Here is a 23,526-nt window from a genome sequence, read left to right as displayed (position 1 = left end):
GTTCATACGAATCGTTCCGGATTGCTCATTTGTCACGCGAGAGCTGAAGCTCAGCTGCGGGGCTGTGGACTCAGAAACAAACAAGGAAATGAATGTCTGATATCTGACGCTCCTCAATTTGTCACGTGACACCAGGCAAACGCTATGTATTCATGAAATTATAATTAATGGTCTTTGCTTGTTGTTGATGTGTAGTGTTATTGTGTATATAATGTAAAGTGTGTTTGTAAATAAATGCTTTCTAAAATGACATCATGTTTTGTGTTATAATCTGCCATTAAATAATAAATATAATAGTACATTATCCAGTCATGAAATCATATGTAACCAAGGCTGCTCAGGCTGCACGGATCAGAGCTGTAGATTCGTTCTCCTCCTCGTTCTCGCTCATCGTTCATTTGTCACGTGATAGGCTGCTCAGGCTGCACGGATCAGAGCTGTAGATTTGTTCTCCTCCTCGTTCTCGTTCATCGTTCATTTGTCACGTGACAAGCTCCACAGGCTGCACAGATTCGTTCTCGTTCACAGCTCATGTGTGTGTGAAGCAGTACACTCTCGTTCATTTGTCACGTGACAGCTACCTAGTCACTGTGGCACTGTTGAACAACACTGGCAGGGAGGATGCAGGACAGAAGTCACTGTACCGTGGTGTGTATTTGCCCTCTTATGTTTTCACATGCTTTGAATTGCTTGTGGTAGTTATACTTATTATACTTTGTCCCATATCAATGCGCGGCACTATACTACAGAGGGACACGGCGCCACCGGCTGTAAAAATGAACGAAATGAACGAAATGACTCACAATAAGATTCGTTCACGTGAGGGTTCGAGAGTAACTGATTTGAGTCAGTAAGAAGAGTCGAACCTCCCAACACTAAATTGCAGTGCCTTACTCACGTGTGTGGTGGAATCACAGTTGCAGTGTTCATAAAGTGTGGGGTGGACTTTTCTTTCATTCCGGGCGGCCGTTCTTTGGAAGTGGGGTAGTGGAGGTGGGCAAATTTATGTTGTTTGATTGCATTAATAAATTGATTTGATTAGACCCACCTTCTCATCATTTCTTCAGCTGGTCTCATAGCCACATAACATTTGGCGTTGTTGGCAGGATCAGCTTGATAGTGGTGGTACATTTTGGGGGAACAGATTTTTTTTTTTGTGCGTTTGTGTGAAAGGCAAGAGCAGCGGTGGGCCAGGAGTAAGCGTCTGGGAGAGTCCCGAAGCTAGCGGCCTTTTCCCAAGTCGGCTGGATGATGGAGGAAACCTCTAGGGAAAGAATGGAGCAGCGCATGCAAGAACTAGAGCAGCAGCTGCAGAGACTTCAGGCGGCAGCATCTCCAGCTGGAACCTCCCACAGTGTCATGGACAATGCAGATTCGACTGAGACTCCTGCGAGGACTGAAGGGGGGAAGCAGGTGATCTATATCCAACAGAGTGAAAAAGTGCCAAAGTTCTCAGGTAACTTGGATCGAGCAGACTCTCCTACATTGGAGGAATGGATTGAACTGATCGAAGGCTATATACAAGTGAAATCCACTGAAAAAGAAAAAGTTGATTGCGTGTATAACCATCTAGAAGGGGCAGCACGTATTGAAGTTAAATATCTGCCAAAACAAGAAAGAGACACTGTAAATGGGATATTTAAAATTTTGAGGGAAGTATATGGATGTTCACATTCGGTTATTTCCCTTCAACGTAGGTTTTTTAATCGTAAACAACGGGAAGGAGAATCTTTGCTAGACTATTCTCATGCCCTAATGTCCTTAATGGATCAGATTGTAGAGGCAGACGAACAAGTTAAGCTAGGTTCTGAAAGGAATCTGCGGGATCAGTTTTGTGAGGGTGTTCGAGATCAGAGTCTGAGCTCAAGACTTAGGGATAAAGTACGTTTAAACCCCCAGTGGACTATCCGTGATGCCCGTAGGGAAGCTGTTCAGTGGACATCACAATGTGTTGGGCAGACCTTTAGACAAAAGGAGAGTGTCCCACCATTTTCCTCCAGTGAAGTTTTGGCAAAAGTACCTAATGAACTGGTAGATCATAGTTCTTACTCTGAACTGAAAGCTCTCATTGAAGCTCAGCAGAGACAGTTAGATTTACTGATGAAAGCCCTGCAACCTCAGAGCCGGGAGTCTGGGGCTCAGCCTCCAGTTAAAGTCAAGAAAAACTTTGATGGTAAACCTAGATGTTTCCGCTGTGATCAGAGGGGCCACATAGCCCGCTACTGTACAGCCCCTTTACCTAAATCTACTGCACCTGAGCAGGCAGCAGTATGTCTGGAAAAAAAGGAGTCTGCAAGTGAAGAGAGCCACACACATCTAAGGGAAGAGCTCGATCTAGAGCCTGACCCAGTGGTTACAGCTGCTCTTATGGGCAGGTGTCCCGTTGTAGAAGTAGGGATGGGAGGGGTAGTGGTTCCATCATTATTGGATACAGGCTCTATGGTGACAACAATCACTGAGAGTTTTTTTAAGGAACATTTTGGCCATCTCACAGACTCCCAGCTGCGTGAGTGTGCATGGCTAGATCTGAGAGCGGGCAATGGTCTTAAATTGCCATATTTGGGTTATCTGGAGCTGGCTATCACTATTTTAGGTAAATGTGTTCCACGCAAAGGAGTTCTGGTTGTGAAGGATCCAGAAGACCCACATATGTTGCAGAGAAAGATGCAAACTCCTGGTGTATTGGGAATGAATGTGATAAAGGGGTTTTATTATGAGCTGTTTGTGCAGTATGGACCAGGCCTCTTTGATGATCCTAGCATAACAGAAGCCCCTGAATGGAGACGAGCACTCAGACATTGCCATGCAGAGGAGCTCTTAATCAACTCCCCAGAGCCGTTCAAAGTAAGGGTTAAAGGTAAGAGCTCAATTTGTGTAGTCGCAGGTACATTAACTATGGTCCCTGTAACATGTCCTAAGGTTCCCTCTATGCAGCATATGGAGGTGTTAATTGAACCATTAGGCCCTGAAGAAGGGGAGCTTCCAGAGGGGTTATTGATATCACCTGCTGTAGTAGTGTCTGAGGCAGGAGAGGCATATGTACCTGTCACCAATGTCGGTTACTCTGATGTAAATTTGACTCCACGTAGAGTGATAGCTGCAGTTACTGTGGCTCCGGTGGTGTTAGATCAGCCATCTCATGCGAAAGTTTGTAGGGATGCTAGCAGTAATGAATTTACAGCTGTTGTGTCCCCTTCAGGGGTTGAGGCGACCAGTGTGGGGGGATGGGATCTACCTTTTTTTGAGGGATTGGATGAGTTGGAGCAAGAACAAGCAGCTGCATTGCTTAGGAAATATCAGTCATTATTTGCAAGGGATGAAACTGATTTGGGCTGCACTGATTTACTCCAGCATGAGATTCCCCTGCTTGATGACATCCCAATTCGTCAGCCGTATCGTCGCATTCACCCATCTCAGTATGATCTGGTGAGAGCCCATATTAAGCAGCTGTTGGACAGTCACGTCATTAGAGAGAGTAGTAGCCCATATGCCTCTCCCATTGTAATTGTTCAAAAGAAAGATGGTGGGATCAGATTGTGTGTAGACTGTTGCCGTTTAAATGCCAAAACCCGGAAGGATGCTTTTCCTCTACCCAGGATGGAAGAATCATTGGATGGGCTCGTAGGAGCTAAGTGGTTTTCCACTCTAGATTTAGCAAGTGGCTATAATCAAGTGAAGGTGGCAGAGAAAGACAGGGCCAAGACAGCATTTTGCACTCCATTTGGGCTCTTTGAGTTTAATAGAATGCCATTTGGACTGTGTAATGCACCCAGCACGTTTCAGCGCCTCATGGAGCGTATGTTTGGGGATTATCGATATCAGTCTGTGTTACTTTACCTTGATGATGTGATTGTGTTCTCCTCCTCTATTCAGCAGCACTTGGAAAGGCTAGAGGAAGTCTTTTCTCGGCTGCAAAAGCAGGGGTTAAAAGCTAAGTTTTCAAAGTGTAGTTTTTTTCAAAAACAGGTGAAGTATTTGGGCCATGTTGTGTCTGCTGCTGGCATCGCAACCGATCCAGACAAGGTGTCGGTGGTAAGAGAGTAGCGAACACCCACAAACCTGGCTGAGCTTAGAGCCTTTTTGGGATTTGCAAGTTACTACAGACGCTTCATAGCGGGGTTTGCAAAAATCTTTGATCTCGGCACCAGTGCTGGCTTACGCAGATTTTCAGAGACCATTTGTGCTTGAGATTGATGCGAGCCATGCTGGCTTAGGGGCAGTGCTTTCGCAGGAACATGGAGGGAAACTTAGACCAGTCGCATATGCTAGCAGGGCACTCAAACCTACGGAAAAGAACATGCACAATTATAGCTCCATGAAATTGGAGTTTCTGGGGCTTAAATGGGCAGTGTCAGAAAAGTTTAGGGAGTACTTGCTAGGTAGCTCATGTACTGTGTATACTGATAATAATCCCCTGCGGCACCTGGACACAGCAAAACTGGGTGCAGTAGAGCAACGGTGGGCAGCTCAATTAGCTCCATTCAATCTGACTTTAAAATACCGTCCAGGGAATCGGAATAGAAATGCAGATGCTCTCTCTCGTCAGTATAAAGAAGTTAGTACAGTTGGGGAGGCTGAACAGGACATGATAAAAATGCAGGAAAATTTGTGTGTACAGTCTGACATCTCTGTTCTTCCAGGCTGTTCAAAAGAGAATCTAGTCATTCTGCAGGAACAGGATCCAGTAATTGGCCCTCTTCTGACCTGTTGGAGGAAAGGACAATCTCCTGACCTGAGGCAGAGGGAGAGATTTGGTCCAGAGACCAAGGAGCTTTCTCGTCAGTGGGGGCGCCTTTCAGAGGAGAATGGGGTACTGTACCGTAGGATTAATCCTCCTGATGGGGGTGGACAGGTTTATCAACTTGTGCTACCGCAGTGCTTACAGAAGGATGTTTTAACCCAGCTTCATGACAATCATGGGCATCAGGGGGTGGAGCGCACATTGCAGCTAGTGCGCTCCCGCTGTTATTGGCCAAATATGTATAAAGATGTGGAGAAGTGGTGTCGTAGGTGTGGGAGGTGTGTGTTGGCAAAGGCAGTCCAGCCTAAAGTTAAACCTTTTATGGGGAGTCTGCAAGCATCTCGCCCTCATGAGATCTTGGCAATTGACTTCACTGTTTTAGAGTCAGCTTCAGATGGGCGGGAAAATGTGCTTATTATGACAGATGTTTTTTCAAAATATACCCAGGCCATCCCTACTAAAGATCAGCGGGCTAGCACTGTGGCAAATGTTTTAGTGAAGAACTGGTTTAATCTGTTTGGACCTCCTGACCGCATTCACTCAGATCAGGGAAGAAATTTTGAGAGTAATCTGATGCGACAGTTATGTAAGCTCTATAAGGTGAGGAAGAGTCGCACGACCCCATATCATCCACAAGGAAATGGTCAGTGTGAGCGGTTTAATCGTACTTTACATGATTTGCTGCGCACACTGCCCCCAGATCAGAAGAGGTGTTGGCCCCAGCATCTCCCTCAGGTGACCTATGCTTACAATACCACTGTGCATCAATCGACAGGTAGGACCCCCTACTTCCTGATGTTTGGTCGTGAGCCCCGGTTGCCTTTAGATTTTTTGTTGGGTGCAGGGGCGGAGGAGAGCGAAGAGTACCAGTTAGAGGATTGGGTACAAAAACATCAAGAGTTATTGGAGGAGGCATATGAGCATGTAAGGCAGCGTTTAGTGGTGCAGAGACAGTGCCGAGATCAGAGGCAGGAGGGCCAGATAAGGGAGTCGCATTTGGCAGAGGGTGATCTGGTGTACGTTCGAAACCATCGGGTGAGGGGTAAGAATAAGATCCAGGATTATTGGGACTCCATCCCCTACAGGGTGGTACAGTGCCCCCCAGAGCGTGGTGTGGTGTATTCCATTGTGCCTGCAGCTCAGGAGGGCCCAGTGCAGCAAGTGCACAGGACCGAGTTGAGGGAAGTACCTGTGGATGGAGTGAGGTTGAACGCGGAGGAGGAGGTAGCGGAAGAGCAGACACAGGAAGGGAACAGTGAGGAAGATGGTAATTCCTTAGAGACTCCAGGATGGGAACTATGTGGTGGGGAGTCAGTGGTGCAATCTGATTCAGAGGCAGAGGTGTCTATGGGGGAAGAAGAGAATATGGGACAAAGATCCTCTGCAGTAGCCGAGGCTCCACGTAGGTCCACCCGAAGTAATGCTGGGAAGCACTCTAACCCTCATCATTTGCCAGTTTCTACGAGGCCTGGTGATGTATCAGTATAATTGTTTTGTCTGTTTGTAGTTTTGGGTTTTTGTTTTTGTACTGGTGCATCGTCGGGGCGCCGATGCGTTTGCTGGGGGTGATATGTAGCGGGTGCTATTTGCCTCAGGTCGGGAAAAAGGGGAGGGTAAGTCGACCCGCATATATAGGGCTCCTTGTACGGGGGAACAAAGGTGTTGGGGTTTGGTTCCGCCCGGTGGAGTAAGGCAGGTGCACACCTTGCTCCACACTGGCGTGCAGGGAGGCCATACAGGTATGCGGGTTGGCTGTAGCCTACCTTTTTGTTTTAAAGTATTTGACGGGTGGTTGATTGACTTTGTTTTATACATTACAGATGGATGTTCAGGCAAAGAAGTAGACGGTATTCACAAGTAGTTTGGTCACGCAGATGCCAGGTATTTTAAGGATTATTAATTATATTGCAGGTATTTTAAGCATGATTTAATAAAGTGTAAAGAGGTTTTAAAAGAAAGTATTTGTTTTGTTGCAGAGCGTCGGGTTGATGGGCATCGCTGCTCTTGCCATAGCATGCAAATTGTCGGTTTCTTCTCTTTGTCTAGTCCGCCCGGCAAGTGAGCCGGTGTGTGGCACAAAAGAACTGGGAGGTGCCTTTGGGGCGGACTAGTTTTTCTTTCTTTCTTTTTTTTTTTTTATTAATTTGTTTATTGTTATTTCGTTTTTTTGTTTTCCCCTTAATCCGTACCTACCCTACTTCCATACGACCTGCCAGGCGTGTGCAGTGAAACACGGTTGCAGTGTCTAAATACTCACGTGTGCAGTGAAACACAATTGCAGTGCCTTACTCACGTGTGTGGTGGAATCACAGTTGCAGTGTTCATAAAGTGTGGGGTGGACTTTTCTTTCATTCCGGGCGGCCGTTCTTTGGAAGTGGGGTAGTGGAGGTGGGCAAATTTATGTTGTTTGATTGCATTAATAAATTGATTTGATTAGACCCACCTTCTCATCATTTCTTCAGCTGGTCTCATAGCCACATAACAGATATAAAACGTTAATGTATATAAAAACGTAAATGAAGCTGTAAAGTAGCTTGTTAGCTCATGCAGCAACAGTGTGTAGCTGCTATGCTAATGCTACTTTAGCTTGTTTTGTCTCGTTCGCAGGTTCAGCATTAAGCTAAGTGCTGCTGTTACAACTTACTGTTAGAGTTAATGACCTCTAAACCACAGCAGGAAAAACTAATGTATATATTTAGTAAATTTAGTGTTTATTAATGCTCAGGTGTAAATGACAAGCTAGTTAATTATTGTCATATAGTTGTGTTATTTTATGGCTTTTTTAAATTATGTTTTTCATCAGGTGCTGTGCTTAAACAGATGAAAGTATGTGCATTATGAATAATCTGGATTATTTACAGTGTTAATTATCAGGCTGATCATTATGGTCTTATACCACACGTGGTCATGTGGAGCCCTGTGAGGAAACTCCAGAGGACGTCCCAGCAGCAGTCCAACACCTGAGAGCCTCCACTCCTTCCTCTGCTCCTCCAGCACCTGACTTGGTAACAAAGGAAGGTTCCAAGGTGTCCAGTTCTCACTGATGATCCTGCACTATGGACAAACTTAATAATAACAATACTAGTCATCTTGTGTTGTCAGTGGTGGTGGAAGTACTGATGTTTAGTACTTAAGTGAAAGTACAATTACCCAGCAAAATATATACTCAAGTAAAAGTAGATGTGCTACATCAATGATCCTACTTAACCAAAGTCTTAAGTACTTACTTTTAATTTCCAAGAGTTTAAATTGAGGCAACTGAACTCAAGGATTGTTTTTTTAACTTGGGGGATACATAAAAAATACATGAAAAATTACTTAAGTACAGTAAGAAAGTACAACTACTTAGTTACTTTCCACCACTGTGGACAGTCTTCAGAGAGTACATATTTCTATGATATATTTTGATTGTGTTGTACAGTTTTTTTATGTTTCCTTAAGATAATATTTCCATGTGTGTTCACACATTATTTAAATAAAAAGGTTTCTTATATAATCATCACTGTAAATGTCTTTGTGTTTGGGGCGGCATTTCTATAGAATCTTGTAGCCTGTAGGCCCCCTATAGTGTCAAGCAACGGCTCTGCATGTGAGGTCAGATAAAAGAAGTGTAGGAGTTTTAGGTGCAGTGGTCAAAGACAGCACATCTCTCTATTTAGTTTCAGTGATTAAATCACCTAGATGATTAATTCTTTTACATTTGAGCTTCAACCAAAGGTTGTTGGCAGTATATTGTGTGAAAGATCTTGATTCAGTGATTTATGTTTACAGTATTTACTAATAATCCATCTACCTGAGTCATGTGTAGAGTGTGTGCTGAAAGCCTCGGTCAGGTTTCTGCTTCAGATGAGGTTTTATTGGCTCTAACTAATTGACTACCACCTTCTGAGGTTCTTTAACTGTGAGGAGGTAATCGGCATTAAACATGATAACATGTCAAAATGCTTTTTTATCCTCCTCTGTCCTACTGAGAAAGATTATGGAAGGGCTTCACCTGAACTTCACTCACAGCAGTCCTGCAGTTATCAGTCCCAGCCAATCACTGGTCTCCCAGTTAGGGTTAGGGTAATGACCTTCCTTGTGTCAGCATAGTTAAGCTCTTTCTTGCAGGAGTGGGAGACCTAGTAAGCTAGTGTTGTTAAGGGATAAATCACTACAGCCTTTTTTTTCTGTTGGTCTAACCAGAGGTCATCTCATACAGTAAAAAGGATGTTATTTACTGTCACTTAAGTTCTGATGTCATCAGTATGTGCAGGATCTGGATCATAGTTGTCAGGAAAACAACACTGCACGTTAATAACTACCTTCAATGGCACTAACCATCTATAAAGAAAAAATTATATGTGGAGTTGTTGGAATTTGTTGTGCCTGGCGCGCCCCCTGGTGGCTGGCTGCAGAATTTTTTTTTAATTTGTGTTGTGATATCCAACACAGACACACAGTTAACAGATAAATTGTATGCATTCTGCTTTGATTTTAAGGTTTCATTGTCATTTCTGCTTTAATGTTACTGGGACACTGGGGAAGCATTTCTTAATATAACAGGATTTTATGCACACCCCTCCTTTTCTGCTCACTGAGGGACCAGCGCGCCTGATGGTGCCGCCTGCGGGAGCTGCTGTCAGGCCTATCCTGACACAGTTCTCCCAGACAGGGCTGACCTGGAACTGCTGCGTGCGGACAGAAGAAACTGTCAAATTCTCATCCCTCATCCCTGGTTTTTGTTGACTCCTGGATTCAGCCTATAGGGCCATTGTGTGAAAGCCACTCATGAACAGCAGTACAAAGAATAATGGCAAATTATTCCAAAATATTGAAAATATGACAAGTAATTCAACATAATCTGACCTGACTATGCACAATTGAAATATATGTTTGAGTTAATATTGCAGTAATAAATGTGTGATGAGAGATGTAAACAAAAACATAAACATGTTAAAATATTTAAATAACACACTTTTTCTTCCCACCTGTGCCTCCAGACTCCAGAACCACATCCTCCTCCACTGTGGACGACTAATTCCAATAAGCCTCCATAATGCCATGAACGGGGAGAGAGGGGGAGAGGAGAGTCTGAGCTTAATGACCTTGCAAGCCGATTACAGGCCAGCCCCGTTTCACAAAGAGCACTACGAGGCCTCACTCAGCCTGTAAACCAGCCACGGCCACAAAGACAAGAGGGGTGAAGAATCAGGATGTGGTGCTAAAACTGTGGAGCCTCTACTCCACTGAAAAAGTGCTGAACAGAATGACTGCAGAAGGAGAGTTGATCTGCCACTAGAGGGCAGTGCAAGGCAGGAATTACACAACTGGACCAGCTGGGGAAAAAAAGTGTACTACTGGATACTGGATGAAAAGCACACCTGCAAGACTGTTTGTGAAGAGGTGACGTAGTTTTTGTGCAGCTGCTCATGCTTTAATCTGTGCTACAAAACCTGAGCATTTCATACAGAACACTATGTTTATAAGACTTTATATTCAACACTACACAGCCATGCATTAGTAGATACATCACTTTATTAAGTGGTCAGAAAAAAGATATTGACTGGATTTTATCTTTTATTTCTATTTGGATTGGCATTCATACAACACTGCTGTAAAAACAGTCACCATTCTCATAAACTCATTGAAGTCCACCTCTCCGTCTGCATTGTTATCCAGCTTGAAAAAGATTTTATTCACCTTTTCTGGTTTCGAACTTTCCTACAGAGACAGAAAAAAGAGAACTGGTTGTAGAGCGCGTCTTCATAAACCTGTTTGGTCCTGTGATTATTGTTTCCTGTTGTCACGCTGACAGCTGGCAGACAGTCACCTATTCATTGGAAGCCATGAAGCTGCTTGGATCGCTTCAACCTTCTGATCTGGCAGTGCTTTCCTTTTAGCGGTGTACACTTATGGTCACCTGCCAATTCAGCCCTGCTTGTACCTCAACGCCTGCAAGACTGTTTGTGAAGAGGAGACGTAGTTTTTGTGTATCTGCTGCTGTTGCATCAGACACAAAGCCACCGCTCTGACCGCTCGCTCATGAGCTGCATCTGCTCAGCAAGCTAGCCACAAGTAACTACTTTAACTGCTTCATTACTTTTATGTTTTCATAATGTAATTATCAGCTTTGACTTTCAATATTACAGTTTTTTCTGAATGCTTAAACACTAACAATGATTCTTACAGCACAATTTCTAAAACTATTACAGTTTTTCTTAATTGTTTACACACATTTTCTGGAACCATGCCTCATATTCTCAGAACTCTACACACAAATCCAAAATAACACACACAATGGGTAAAACGCCTCAATTCTCCTGCAAAATGAAACATTACATTCTAAAAAAATCGCCTAGCATGGCGAATCCAGCCATGAAAAGCATCAGCTGCCATATCTCCACATGCATCCTCCATAGCTTGGAGAAGAGGTATGCACATTTGTGGATTACGGTCATACACTTTCCATCTCCAGGCAGAAAAAAAATCCTCAATAGGCTTGAGGAATGGAGAATATGGAGGCAGATACACAACTAAAAAGTGTGCGTGGGCAGTGAACCAGTTACAAACCAGAGCAGCCCTGTGGAAACTTACGTTGTTCCAAATGACAACGTACCTGAGCTGCTCTGGGCCATCTACCTGATCTGGTGGAATGAGTGTGTTGTGTAGGGTGTCCAGGAATGTGATCAGATGGGCGGTGTTGTAGGGGCCAAGGGTAGCTACTGTACTACTGTACTCATTGAGTACTGTATTGATATGCAGTACTGCCATTTTCTAGTGAGAGTACATATACCAATCCATTGCTCCAAAACAGAAGAGCTCATCTGTTGCCCTTTTATGCTAAAGCTCTGATTGCTGATTGTAAAACTGTGTGATGGGTGTTTGCCCTTGTGATGAGTCAGTGTGCATATTTGAATGGCAGTGTGTTCCTTGTGAAAACAAGATATGTTCTGCATGAGAAGCAGAGACTTGTGTGTACTGTTTTGAAAAATGTGTGTTTTAGAACTGCAATTTGAGTGTAAAGCAGGAACTGTGCTCGTAGTTTAGCAGAATTGGTTCAGGGGGTTGGTAAATGAGTTACATGTTGTGGTCATTGTGTCTCAAGTACCAGAATTTGTGTGTAAACAATTGAGAAAAACTGTAATTAACTATCCCAGCTATGATAAATCCATGACCTGACCTGAAGACAGGAAGAACCATGGAGCTGGATGAAGAGGCAGCATGATGCCCCAGTTGACTCTGCGATGCCTTAGGTGATCAATGGTGTATCTCTAAAGACCATCTGGAGCAAGCGGTCAGAGCGGTGGCTTTGTGTCTGATGTGCAACAGCAGCAGCCACACAAAAAAACAAGTCCCTTTTTGGAGCGTTAAAAAGTCACGTCAAGGCTCTTGAAACTTGTCACTGTGTTGATATTGAGTCTGTCTATTGAGTTTTTTAATGCATATCAGTACAGATGCCTTATTTATTTCCCCACAACATCAAATGGCTGAAAATATAAACAAAAGCATTTTAATTTAGGATGCTAAAGACCCACACCAGCTTAACTGAACAAAGGAAAACAATCGTCTTACATATTCATGCTTCCATTAGAGGATGAGGGGAATGCTGCTCTATATCATCTCACCTTTGTAAAGAAATACATTTATATGCAACCTAGTTGGAATAAAATAAATAAACTCAAGTATAAGCAGCATTTTGAAAACAAAGGATCAGATAACATAACACAACCTACTCGTGTGGCAGCATGTGGAGAGCACACAGCCTCTTCACACTTACTTCCTGGTCTCCTCCTCGCCTGAGATTCTTTAACAGTTTTTGCTGCCATTTACTATGAAGAACCCTGGAAAAGTAATAAAACTAGCCATAAGATTTTTAAATCTGTGCTACAAAAAAGTGATTTTACATTCAACACTACACAGCCATGCATTGGTAGATACATCACTTTATTAAGTGGTTAAAAAAACATTACATTCTGAATTTTGATGTTTTATTTCTTGGTGCCGATGGAACCCACACCCGGAGACGGTCGTTCTCTGCTCAAATCGTAGAGAAATGGATGAAACAGGCCAGACAACCCACCAGCGTCATAAACTCATTGAAGTTCACCTCGGAGTCACCGTCCAGATCCAGTTTTTTCATGAGCTTGTCCACCTCACCTGGGTTCTTTGCTTCCTATAGAGACAGAAGAAAGTGCACATAATAAGTTTGAGTTCATGATGAGTTGAGACTTGATAAGGTTTTCTCAGAATTCATTAATACATGAAAAAGTCTTAGTGTCCAAAAATCAAATGCTATGAAAATATGTATGGTGTGGAAGATAAAGTTAAAAATGGAATGTGTAATATAAGCACAGTGTCAGTACCTGCAGCAGCAGCTCCTTCTCCAACAGAGTCTTGACTTCTCTTTTGGTCAGCGTGTCCTTCTTTCCTTCTTTGCCTGCGTAGTCATCAAAAGTCTGCAACAGGATGGCTATGGCATTCTCAAGCTGCGACATGGTTGCTGCTTTTGTTGAAAGTTGCTGCGACAAAGAAGAAAATGAACCAGCACGAGGTTGATGTGTTGGGTGGAGTGGATGAGGAAAGAGCTCTTTTTATACCTTGTGAACGACGGCTTCAGGACCAATGATGGGACAGACTCGGGTATTGTGGGTGTTGGTTTCTGATGTGTCTACACGCCCTCTCTGCTGCAACACAGAGTGTACACATTAAGTAAAAAGCTATATGCAGCTTAAGTTGTCATGTTATTGAGGTTAAGAGGAGGCCTTTCTTTTATCAGACCACAGAGGCAGCTGGTGTGGTGATTTGTGAACTTTGAGATGAGGAATGACTTTTTGTAGGGGGAGACACACAAACACATAAAAGTCACAGTGGTGTACTGTGGTCACTGTGTGTCTTTGCTTCTACACAGAGGTGGACATGAACCACAGGAGGAAAAGTCTGAAATGTCTCCGAGGGGTGGATTGATATCATGCTTGATATAGCCAGATTCGCGGTTTTCACACTCAGAAAAAAGGATATATCCAGATACTGCCCGAATCTAGCTGGATTGATTTTCCCAGTGTGAATGGGGTCTGAGAGCATGAGACAGAGGCTTACATGTTTCTGTTCTCCTCTGTATCAGGGTTCCTGTGAACAGCTGCTGTTTCAATCACCTTGTGTTTGTAGAATCACACATTCTACAACCTGTTGGGACACATCAAACCGGCAGTAGAGTCTTCATAAACCTGTTTGGTCACATCAATCAAGTCAAGTCAATTTTAATCAAAGTGCTTCACAGAAACCTTTCAACAGAAAGACACTTTGAGCAGGACCCGGCTCATAAGGAGAACCTTCCTGCTGATAGTCGGCCGGGTAAAAGAGGAGAAGAAGAGGTAGACAGAGAGGATGAAGGAGAGAGAGAGAAAGTCCATTTAGACACAATGATGTATAACTGAGGACCCTCACAGAGTCTGAGATCAGCTGATTGCATCAAATCTAAAGCAGTGTACAAGACTCTGCAAGCAGAACAAAGTGTGTTTCTGAGTGTGAGAAAGCAAGCATTCTGTTCCCTCATCATTTGTTATTATAATTTTCTGTTATTAGTCTTCCTCCTTCTGTGATCCTTCGTTCCTCCCTCTTGTCCTCAGTGTTGCTGTGCACCCTATTCTGAGCACTTATTTCTTTGTCCTCCCTTCCTCCTCAGGTTTGGTTTGTGTTTTTGATCTTTATTTCCCTAGTTTTTGGTACTTTGATTTTGCATTTTGACATGGCACTGTTTTCAGTAGCCCTCCTTATGTTCTCCTGTGTTTTGTAGTTTAGCTTTGAATAAAGCTCCTTTTTTGTTGCACATTGTTTTTGTCTGTGCCTGGGTCCTGTTAAAACCTACACCTCACATAACACTGTCATATGCTCGCTGGTTAACACATTAGCATGCAGGTTGGCAGGACTGGCATACATATACATTAAATATTGTTTCTTCCCCATGAGTAAAGCAGTGTCTCTGTGTAGACGTTCACACTATTTATTAGTTGTGTTTGTGTAGGCCATAAAGAAGAGTAAGCAGGCCTGGAAGTAAATGTCAAACATGTATTCACTCTTTGTCTCAGTGATATTTGCAGAATCAATGTTGTTTTCTTTTGTTAACAGCATATATTTACACCACCATGTTGGCACTGATCAGTTACCGTGGTCGTGGTGATGTGGTTAGCTCTGTTTGCCTCACAGCCTGCGTGGGTTTTCTTCGGGTGCTCCACCTTCCTTCTACATTCCAAAGACCTGCATGCTAGGTTAAGTGAGGACTCTGGCTGTTGGTGTGGGTGTGGCCGGCTGTTTTTTTGACTGGCAACCAGTCAGTGGTGCACCCCCGCCTCTCACGAAAAAAAAAAAAAATCGAAAAACTTTCCACAACTGGTTCATTCAGTACCCCTGCTTGTTTCACCACCCAGGGTTCCATTCCTCCCTCATCATTGATGCACCAGGTTCTTCAGGGAAACCAATACTGAGTCCATTAGGTGTACACTGAGCATAACAGTTGTTTTCTGCCTCACTTGGATCTCAACTGGGTGTGTGAGCGGTTCAGTTCAGTCCCACGTCATCCACACTGTTGCCTTGAATCAAAGGTTGCAGATCTGCTCCTTTAAAGATTTCCTCTCTTATTCGCCTTATTTACATTGAAAGAGCCTTAATGTCTCCCAAGGCCAGTGTGAGTCCAGCTGTGTTTTCCTCCAGCTTTACTCTTCACTTGTGTGCTCGATCTGTCAGTGGAGGCTGACAGATGGAGTCTTCCTGCTAGCTTTATCATATCCATAAATTCCCATGGGATGTATCGTCTCCTGACTCCTTCATCACAACAGGGGACTGGCCCTCATCTTCTTCTTTCTGTGTTCAGGCTGCTTGTGTGTGGCTTCTTAGCTGCATGGGGCTGTCTGTGTCTGTCCACCCACGAGCCTGTGGCTTCACCCCTGTAGCTCCTCCTACTTTATCTACTGACTCTCCTCGGGCTGGACCTAACATTACATAAGAAACGATCACGTGCTGGTGGCAGCATTCTTCTAGTACTTACATCCATCACTGATCTCCTTCCAATAGCAACCATCTCCTTTCTCACTGTCTCACCATCTCACTAAGCTCCACAGTGGTTCTGCTTTCACCACTCTGGAATCTGCTCACATGTGAGCAGAGCCGTCGCAACACGGTAAGCAAACCAGGCAATTGCCTAGGGCATGAGAGGGGCCCTAGGTAAGAGTCTATGACACAGCTGAGCCTCATCTTACTCCACCACTGTTTGTCTTTTTTCACATTGTATCATAACACTTTTAGAGACGCAGCGCCACACGTCACTACAGCCTCCTTCATACTGCAGCCTGAATGTTCACTGTGAGTCGCTCTGCGTACAAACGTCTGCTAAATGAGTTACAAACGTCAATATAATGACGTGATATGTAGCGGGTGCTATTTGCCTCAGGTCGGGAAAAAGGGGAGGGTAAGTCGACCCGCATATATAGGGCTCCTTGTACGGGGGAACAAAGGTGTTGGGGTTTGGTTCCGCCCGGTGGAGTAAGGCAGGTGCACACCTTGCTCCACACTGGCGTGCAGGGAGGCCATACAGGTATGCGGGTTGGCTGTAGCCTACCTTTTTGTTTTAAAGTATTTGACGGGTGGTTGATTGACTTTGTTTTATACATTACAGATGGATGTTCAGGCAAAGAAGTAGACGGTATTCACAAGTAGTTTGGTCACGCAGATGCCAGGTATTTTAAGGATTATTAATTATATTGCAGGTATTTTAAGCATGATTTAATAAAGTGTAAAGAGGTTTTAAAAGAAAGTATTTGTTTTGTTGCAGAGCGTCGGGTTGATGGGCATCGCTGCTCTTGCCATAGTATGCAAATTGTCGGTTTCTTTTCTTTGTCTAGTCCGCCCGGCAAGTGAGCCGGTGTGTGGCACAAAAGAACTGGGAGGTGCCTTTGGGGCGGACTAGTTTTTCTTTCTTTCTTTTTTTTTTTATTAATTTGTTTATTGTTATTTAGTTTTTTTGTTTTCCCCTTAATCCGTACCTACCCTACTTCCATACGACCTGCCAGGCGTGTGCAGTGAAACACGGTTGCAGTGTCTAAATACTCACGTGTGCAGTGAAACACAATTGCAGTGCCTTACTCACGTGTGTGGTGGAATCACAGTTGCAGTGTTCATAAAGTGTGGGGTGGACTTTTCTTTCATTCCGGGCGGCCGTTCTTTGGAAGTGGGGTAGTGGAGGTGGGCAAATTTATGTTGTTTGATTGCATTAATAAATTGATTTGATTAGACCCACCTTCTCATCATTTCTTCAGCTGGTCTCATAGCCACATAACATTTGGCGTTGTTGGCAGGATCAGCTTGATAGTGGTGGTACATTTTGGGGGAACAGATTTTTTTTTTGTGCGTTTGTGTGAAAGGCAAGAGCAGCGTTGGGCCAGGAGTAAGCGTCTGGGAGAGTCCCGAAGCTAGCGGCCTTTTCCCAAGTCGGCTGGATGATGGAGGAAACCTCTAGGGAAAGAATGGAGCAGCGCATGCAAGAACTGGAGCAGCAGCTGCAGAGACTTCAGGCGGCAGCATCTCCAGCTGGAACCTCCCACAGTGTCATGGACAATGCAGATTCGACTGAGACTCCTGCGAGGACTGAAGGGGGGAAGCAGGTGATCTATATCCAACAGAGTGAAAAAGTGCCAAAGTTCTCAGGTAACTTGGATCGAGCAGACTCTCCTACATTGGAGGAATGGATTGAACTGATCGAAGGCTATATACAAGTGAAATCCACTGAAAAAGAAAAAGTTGATTGCGTGTATAACCATCTAGAAGGGGCAGCACGTATTGAAGTTAAATATCTGCCAAAACAAGAAAGAGACACTGTAAATGGGATATTTAAAATTTTGAGGGAAGTATATGGATGTTCACATTCGGTTATTTCCCTTCAACGTAGGTTTTTTAATCGTAAACAACGGGAAGGAGAATCTTTGCTAGACTATTCTCATGCCCTAATGTCCTTAATGGATCAGATTGTAGAGGCAGACGAACAAGTTAAGCTAGGTTCTGAAAGGAATCTGCGGGATCAGTTTTGTGAGGGTGTTCGAGATCAGAGTCTGAGCTCAAGACTTAGGGATAAAGTACGTTTAAACCCCCAGTGGACTATCCGTGATGCCCGTAGGGAAGCTGTTCAGTGGACATCACAATGTGTTGGGCAGACCTTTAGACAAAAGGAGAGTGTCCCACCATTTTCCTCCAATGAAGTTTTGGCAAAAGTACCTAATGAACTGGTAGATCATAGTTCTTACTCTGAACTGAAAGCTCTCATTGAAGCTCAGCAGAGACAGTTAGATTTACTGATGAAAGCCCTGCAACCTCAGAGCCGGGAGTCTGGGGCTCAGCCTCCAGTTAAAGTCAAGAAAAACTTTGATGGTAAACCTAGATGTTTCCGCTGTGATCAGAGGGGCCACATAGCCCGCTACTGTACAGCCCCTTTACCTAAATCTACTGCACCTGAGCAGGCAGCAGTATGTCTGGAAAAAAAGGAGTCTGCAAGTGAAGAGAGCCACACACATCTAAGGGAAGAGCTCGATCTAGAGCCTGACCCAGTGGTTACAGCTGCTCTTATGGGCAGGTGTCCCGTTGTAGAAGTAGGGATGGGAGGGGTAGTGGTTCCATCATTATTGGATACAGGCTCTATGGTGACAACAATCACTGAGAGTTTTTTTAAGGAACATTTTGGCCATCTCACAGACTCCCAGCTGCGTGAGTGTGCATGGCTAGATCTGAGAGCGGGCAATGGTCTTAAATTGCCATATTTGGGTTATCTGGAGCTGGCTATCACTATTTTAGGTAAATGTGTTCCACGCAAAGGAGTTCTGGTTGTGAAGGATCCAGAAGACCCACATATGTTGCAGAGAAAGATGCAAACTCCTGGTGTATTGGGAATGAATGTGATAAAGGGGTTTTATTATGAGCTGTTTGTGCAGTATGGACCAGGCCTCTTTGATGATCCTAGCATAACAGAAGCCCCTGAATGGAGACGAGCACTCAGACATTGCCATGCAGAGGAGCTCTTAATCAACTCCCCAGAGCCGTTCAAAGTAAGGGTTAAAGGTAAGAGCTCAATTTGTGTAGTCGCAGGTACATTAACTATGGTCCCTGTAACATGTCCTAAGGTTCCCTCTATGCAGCATATGGAGGTGTTAATTGAACCATTAGGCCCTGAAGAAGGGGAGCTTCCAGAGGGGTTATTGATATCACCTGCTGTAGTAGTGTCTGAGGCAGGAGAGGCATATGTACCTGTCACCAATGTCGGTTACTCTGATGTAAATTTGACTCCACGTAGAGTGATAGCTGCAGTTACTGTGGCTCCGGTGGTGTTAGATCAGCCATCTCATGCGAAAGTTTGTAGGGATGCTAGCAGTAATGAATTTACAGCTGTTGTGTCCCCTTCAGGGGTTGAGGCGACCAGTGTGGGGGGATGGGATCTACCTTTTTTTGAGGGATTGGATGAGTTGGAGCAAGAACAAGCAGCTGCATTGCTTAGGAAATATCAGTCATTATTTGCAAGGGATGAAACTGATTTGGGCTGCACTGATTTACTCCAGCATGAGATTCCCCTGCTTGATGACATCCCAATTCGTCAGCCGTATCGTCGCATTCACCCATCTCAGTATGATCTGGTGAGAGCCCATATTAAGCAGCTGTTGGACAGTCACGTCATTAGAGAGAGTAGTAGCCCATATGCCTCTCCCATTGTAATTGTTCAAAAGAAAGATGGTGGGATCAGATTGTGTGTAGACTGTTGCCGTTTAAATGCCAAAACCCGGAAGGATGCTTTTCCTCTACCCAGGATGGAAGAATCATTGGATGGGCTCGTAGGAGCTAAGTGGTTTTCCACTCTAGATTTAGCAAGTGGCTATAATCAAGTGAAGGTGGCAGAGAAAGACAGGGCCAAGACAGCATTTTGCACTCCATTTGGGCTCTTTGAGTTTAATAGAATGCCATTTGGACTGTGTAATGCACCCAGCACGTTTCAGCGCCTCATGGAGCGTATGTTTGGGGATTATCGATATCAGTCTGTGTTACTTTACCTTGATGATGTGATTGTGTTCTCCTCCTCTATTCAGCAGCACTTGGAAAGGCTAGAGGAAGTCTTTTCTCGGCTGCAAAAGCAGGGGTTAAAAGCTAAGTTTTCAAAGTGTAGTTTTTTTCAAAAACAGGTGAAGTATTTGGGCCATGTTGTGTCTGCTGCTGGCATCGCAACCGATCCAGACAAGGTGTCGGTGGTAAGAGAGTGGCGAACACCCACAAACCTGGCTGAGCTTAGAGCCTTTTTGGGATTTGCAAGTTACTACAGACGCTTCATAGCGGGGTTTGCAAAAATCTTTGATCTCGGCACCAGTGCTGGCTTACGCAGATTTTCAGAGACCATTTGTGCTTGAGATTGATGCGAGCCATGCTGGCTTAGGGGCAGTGCTTTCGCAGGAACATGGAGGGAAACTTAGACCAGTCGCATATGCTAGCAGGGCACTCAAACCTACGGAAAAGAACATGCACAATTATAGCTCCATGAAATTGGAGTTTCTGGGGCTTAAATGGGCAGTGTCAGAAAAGTTTAGGGAGTACTTGCTAGGTAGCTCATGTACTGTGTATACTGATAATAATCCCCTGCGGCACCTGGACACAGCAAAACTGGGTGCAGTAGAGCAACGGTGGGCAGCTCAATTAGCTCCATTCAATCTGACTTTAAAATACCGTCCAGGGAATCGGAATAGAAATGCAGATGCTCTCTCTCGTCAGTATAAAGAAGTTAGTACAGTTGGGGAGGCTGAACAGGACATGATAAAAATGCAGGAAAATTTGTGTGTACAGTCTGACATCTCTGTTCTTCCAGGCTGTTCAAAAGAGAATCTAGTCATTCTGCAGGAACAGGATCCAGTAATTGGCCCTCTTCTGACCTGTTGGAGGAAAGGACAATCTCCTGACCTGAGGCAGAGGGAGAGATTTGGTCCAGAGACCAAGGAGCTTTCTCGTCAGTGGGGGCGCCTTTCAGAGGAGAATGGGGTACTGTACCGTAGGATTAATCCTCCTGATGGGGGTGGACAGGTTTATCAACTTGTGCTACCGCAGTGCTTACAGAAGGATGTTTTAACCCAGCTTCATGACAATCATGGGCATCAGGGGGTGGAGCGCACATTGCAGCTAGTGCGCTCCCGCTGTTATTGGCCAAATATGTATAAAGATGTGGAGAAGTGGTGTCGTAGGTGTGGGAGGTGTGTGTTGGCAAAGGCAGTCCAGCCTAAAGTTAAACCTTTTATGGGGAGTCTGCAAGCATCTCGCCCTCATGAGATCTTGGCAATTGACTTCACTGTTTTAGAGTCAGCTTCAGATGGGCGGGAAAATGTGCTTATTATGACAGATGTTTTTTCAAAATATACCCAGGCCATCCCTACTAAAGATCAGCGGGCTAGCACTGTGGCAAATGTTTTAGTGAAGAACTGGTTTAATCTGTTTGGACCTCCTGACCGCATTCACTCAGATCAGGGAAGAAATTTTGAGAGTAATCTGATGCGACAGTTATGTAAGCTCTATAAGGTGAGGAAGAGTCGCACGACCCCATATCATCCACAAGGAAATGGTCAGTGTGAGCGGTTTAATCGTACTTTACATGATTTGCTGCGCACACTGCCCCCAGATCAGAAGAGGTGTTGGCCCCAGCATCTCCCTCAGGTGACCTATGCTTACAATACCACTGTGCATCAATCGACAGGTAGGACCCCCTACTTCCTGATGTTTGGTCGTGAGCCCCGGTTGCCTTTAGATTTTTTGTTGGGTGCAGGGGCGGAGGAGAGCGAAGAGTACCAGTTAGAGGATTGGGTACAAAAACATCAAGAGTTATTGGAGGAGGCATATGAGCATGTAAGGCAGCGTTTAGTGGTGCAGAGACAGTGCCGAGATCAGAGGCAGGAGGGCCAGATAAGGGAGTCGCATTTGGCAGAGGGTGATCTGGTGTACGTTCGAAACCATCGGGTGAGGGGTAGGAATAAGATCCAGGATTATTGGGACTCCATCCCCTACAGGGTGGTACAGTGCCCCCCAGAGCGTGGTGTGGTGTATTCCATTGTGCCTGCAGCTCAGGAGGGCCCAGTGCAGCAAGTGCACAGGACCGAGTTGAGGGAAGTACCTGTGGATGGAGTGAGGTTGAACGCGGAGGAGGAGGTAGCGGAAGAGCAGACACAGGAAGGGAACAGTGAGGAAGATGGTAATTCCTTAGAGACTCCAGGATGGGAACTATGTGGTGGGGAGTCAGTGGTGCAATCTGATTCAGAGGCAGAGGTGTCTATGGGGGAAGAAGAGAATATGGGACAAAGATCCTCTGCAGTAGCCGAGGCTCCACGTAGGTCCACCCGAAGTAATGCTGGGAAGCACTCTAACCCTCATCATTTGCCAGTTTCTACGAGGCCTGGTGATGTATCAGTATAATTGTTTTGTCTGTTTGTAGTTTTGGGTTTTTGTTTTTGTACTGGTGCATCGTCGGGGCGCCGATGCGTTTGCTGGGGGTGATATGTAGCGGGTGCTATTTGCCTCAGGTCGGGAAAAAGGGGAGGGTAAGTCGACCCGCATATATAGGGCTCCTTGTACGGGGGAACAAAGGTGTTGGGGTTTGGTTCCGCCCGGTGGAGTAAGGCAGGTGCACACCTTGCTCCACACTGGCGTGCAGGGAGGCCATACAGGTATGCGGGTTGGCTGTAGCCTACCTTTTTGTTTTAAAGTATTTGACGGGTGGTTGATTGACTTTGTTTTATACATTACAGATGGATGTTCAGGCAAAGAAGTAGACGGTATTCACAAGTAGTTTGGTCACGCAGATGCCAGGTATTTTAAGGATTATTAATTATATTGCAGGTATTTTAAGCATGATTTAATAAAGTGTAAAGAGGTTTTAAAAGAAAGTATTTGTTTTGTTGCAGAGCGTCGGGTTGATGGGCATCGCTGCTCTTGCCATAGCATGCAAATTGTCGGTTTCTTTTCCTTGTCTAGTCCGCCCGGCAAGTGAGCCGGTGTGTGGCACAAAAGAACTGGGAGGTGCCTTTGGGGCGGACTAGTTTTTCTTTCTTTCTTTTTTTTTTTTATTAATTTGTTTATTGTTATTTCGTTTTTTTGTTTTCCCCTTAATCCGTACCTACCCTACTTCCATACGACCTGCCAGGCGTGTGCAGTGAAACACGGTTGCAGTGTCTAAATACTCACGTGTGCAGTGAAACACAATTGCAGTGCCTTACTCACGTGTGTGGTGGAATCACAGTTGCAGTGTTCATAAAGTGTGGGGTGGACTTTTCTTTCATTCCGGGCGGCCGTTCTTTGGAAGTGGGGTAGTGGAGGTGGGCAAATTTATGTTGTTTGATTGCATTAATAAATTGATTTGATTAGACCCACCTTCTCATCATTTCTTCAGCTGGTCTCATAGCCACATAACAGATATAAAACGTTAATGTATATAAAAACGTAAATGAAGCTGTAAAGTAGCTTGTTAGCTCATGCAGCAACAGTGTGTAGCTGCTATGCTAATGCTACTTTAGCTTGTTTTGTCTCGTTCGCAGGTTCAGCATTAAGCTAAGTGCTGCTGTTACAACTTACTGTTAGAGTTAATGACCTCTAAACCACAGCAGGAAAAACTAATGTATATATTTAGTAAATTTAGTGTTTATTAATGCTCAGGTGTAAATGACAAGCTAGTTAATTATTGTCATATAGTTGTGTTATTTTATGGCTTTTTTAAATTATGTTTTTCATCAGGTGCTGTGCTTAAACAGATG

The 23,526-nt window shown here is 44.5% G+C and overlaps 1 protein-coding gene across 1 annotated transcript; it reads right to left on the bottom strand.

Annotated features, from left to right (window-relative positions):
- Positions 1–12,648: 12,648 nt before the first annotated feature.
- LOC114450675 (protein S100-P-like) lies at positions 12,649–15,050 on the bottom strand. The gene is made up of 3 exons (XM_028428946.1): positions 14,887–15,050; positions 13,087–13,407; positions 12,649–12,896 (listed from the first exon to the last, which is right to left on the bottom strand). The coding sequence occupies exons 2-3, from the start codon at positions 13,216–13,218 to the stop codon at positions 12,762–12,764; spliced, it is 267 nt and encodes an 88-aa protein (XP_028284747.1). The 5' UTR covers positions 13,219–13,407; positions 14,887–15,050; the 3' UTR covers positions 12,649–12,761.
- Between the last annotated feature and the right edge of the window lie 8,476 nt (positions 15,051–23,526).

Source organism: Parambassis ranga, chromosome 18, assembly GCF_900634625.1.
Source record: "Parambassis ranga chromosome 18, fParRan2.1, whole genome shotgun sequence".
Taxonomy (NCBI): Eukaryota; Metazoa; Chordata; class Actinopteri; family Ambassidae; genus Parambassis; species Parambassis ranga.
The sequence above is the reverse complement of the archived record's forward strand: the minus strand, read 5'-3'. Positions and strand labels throughout refer to the sequence as shown.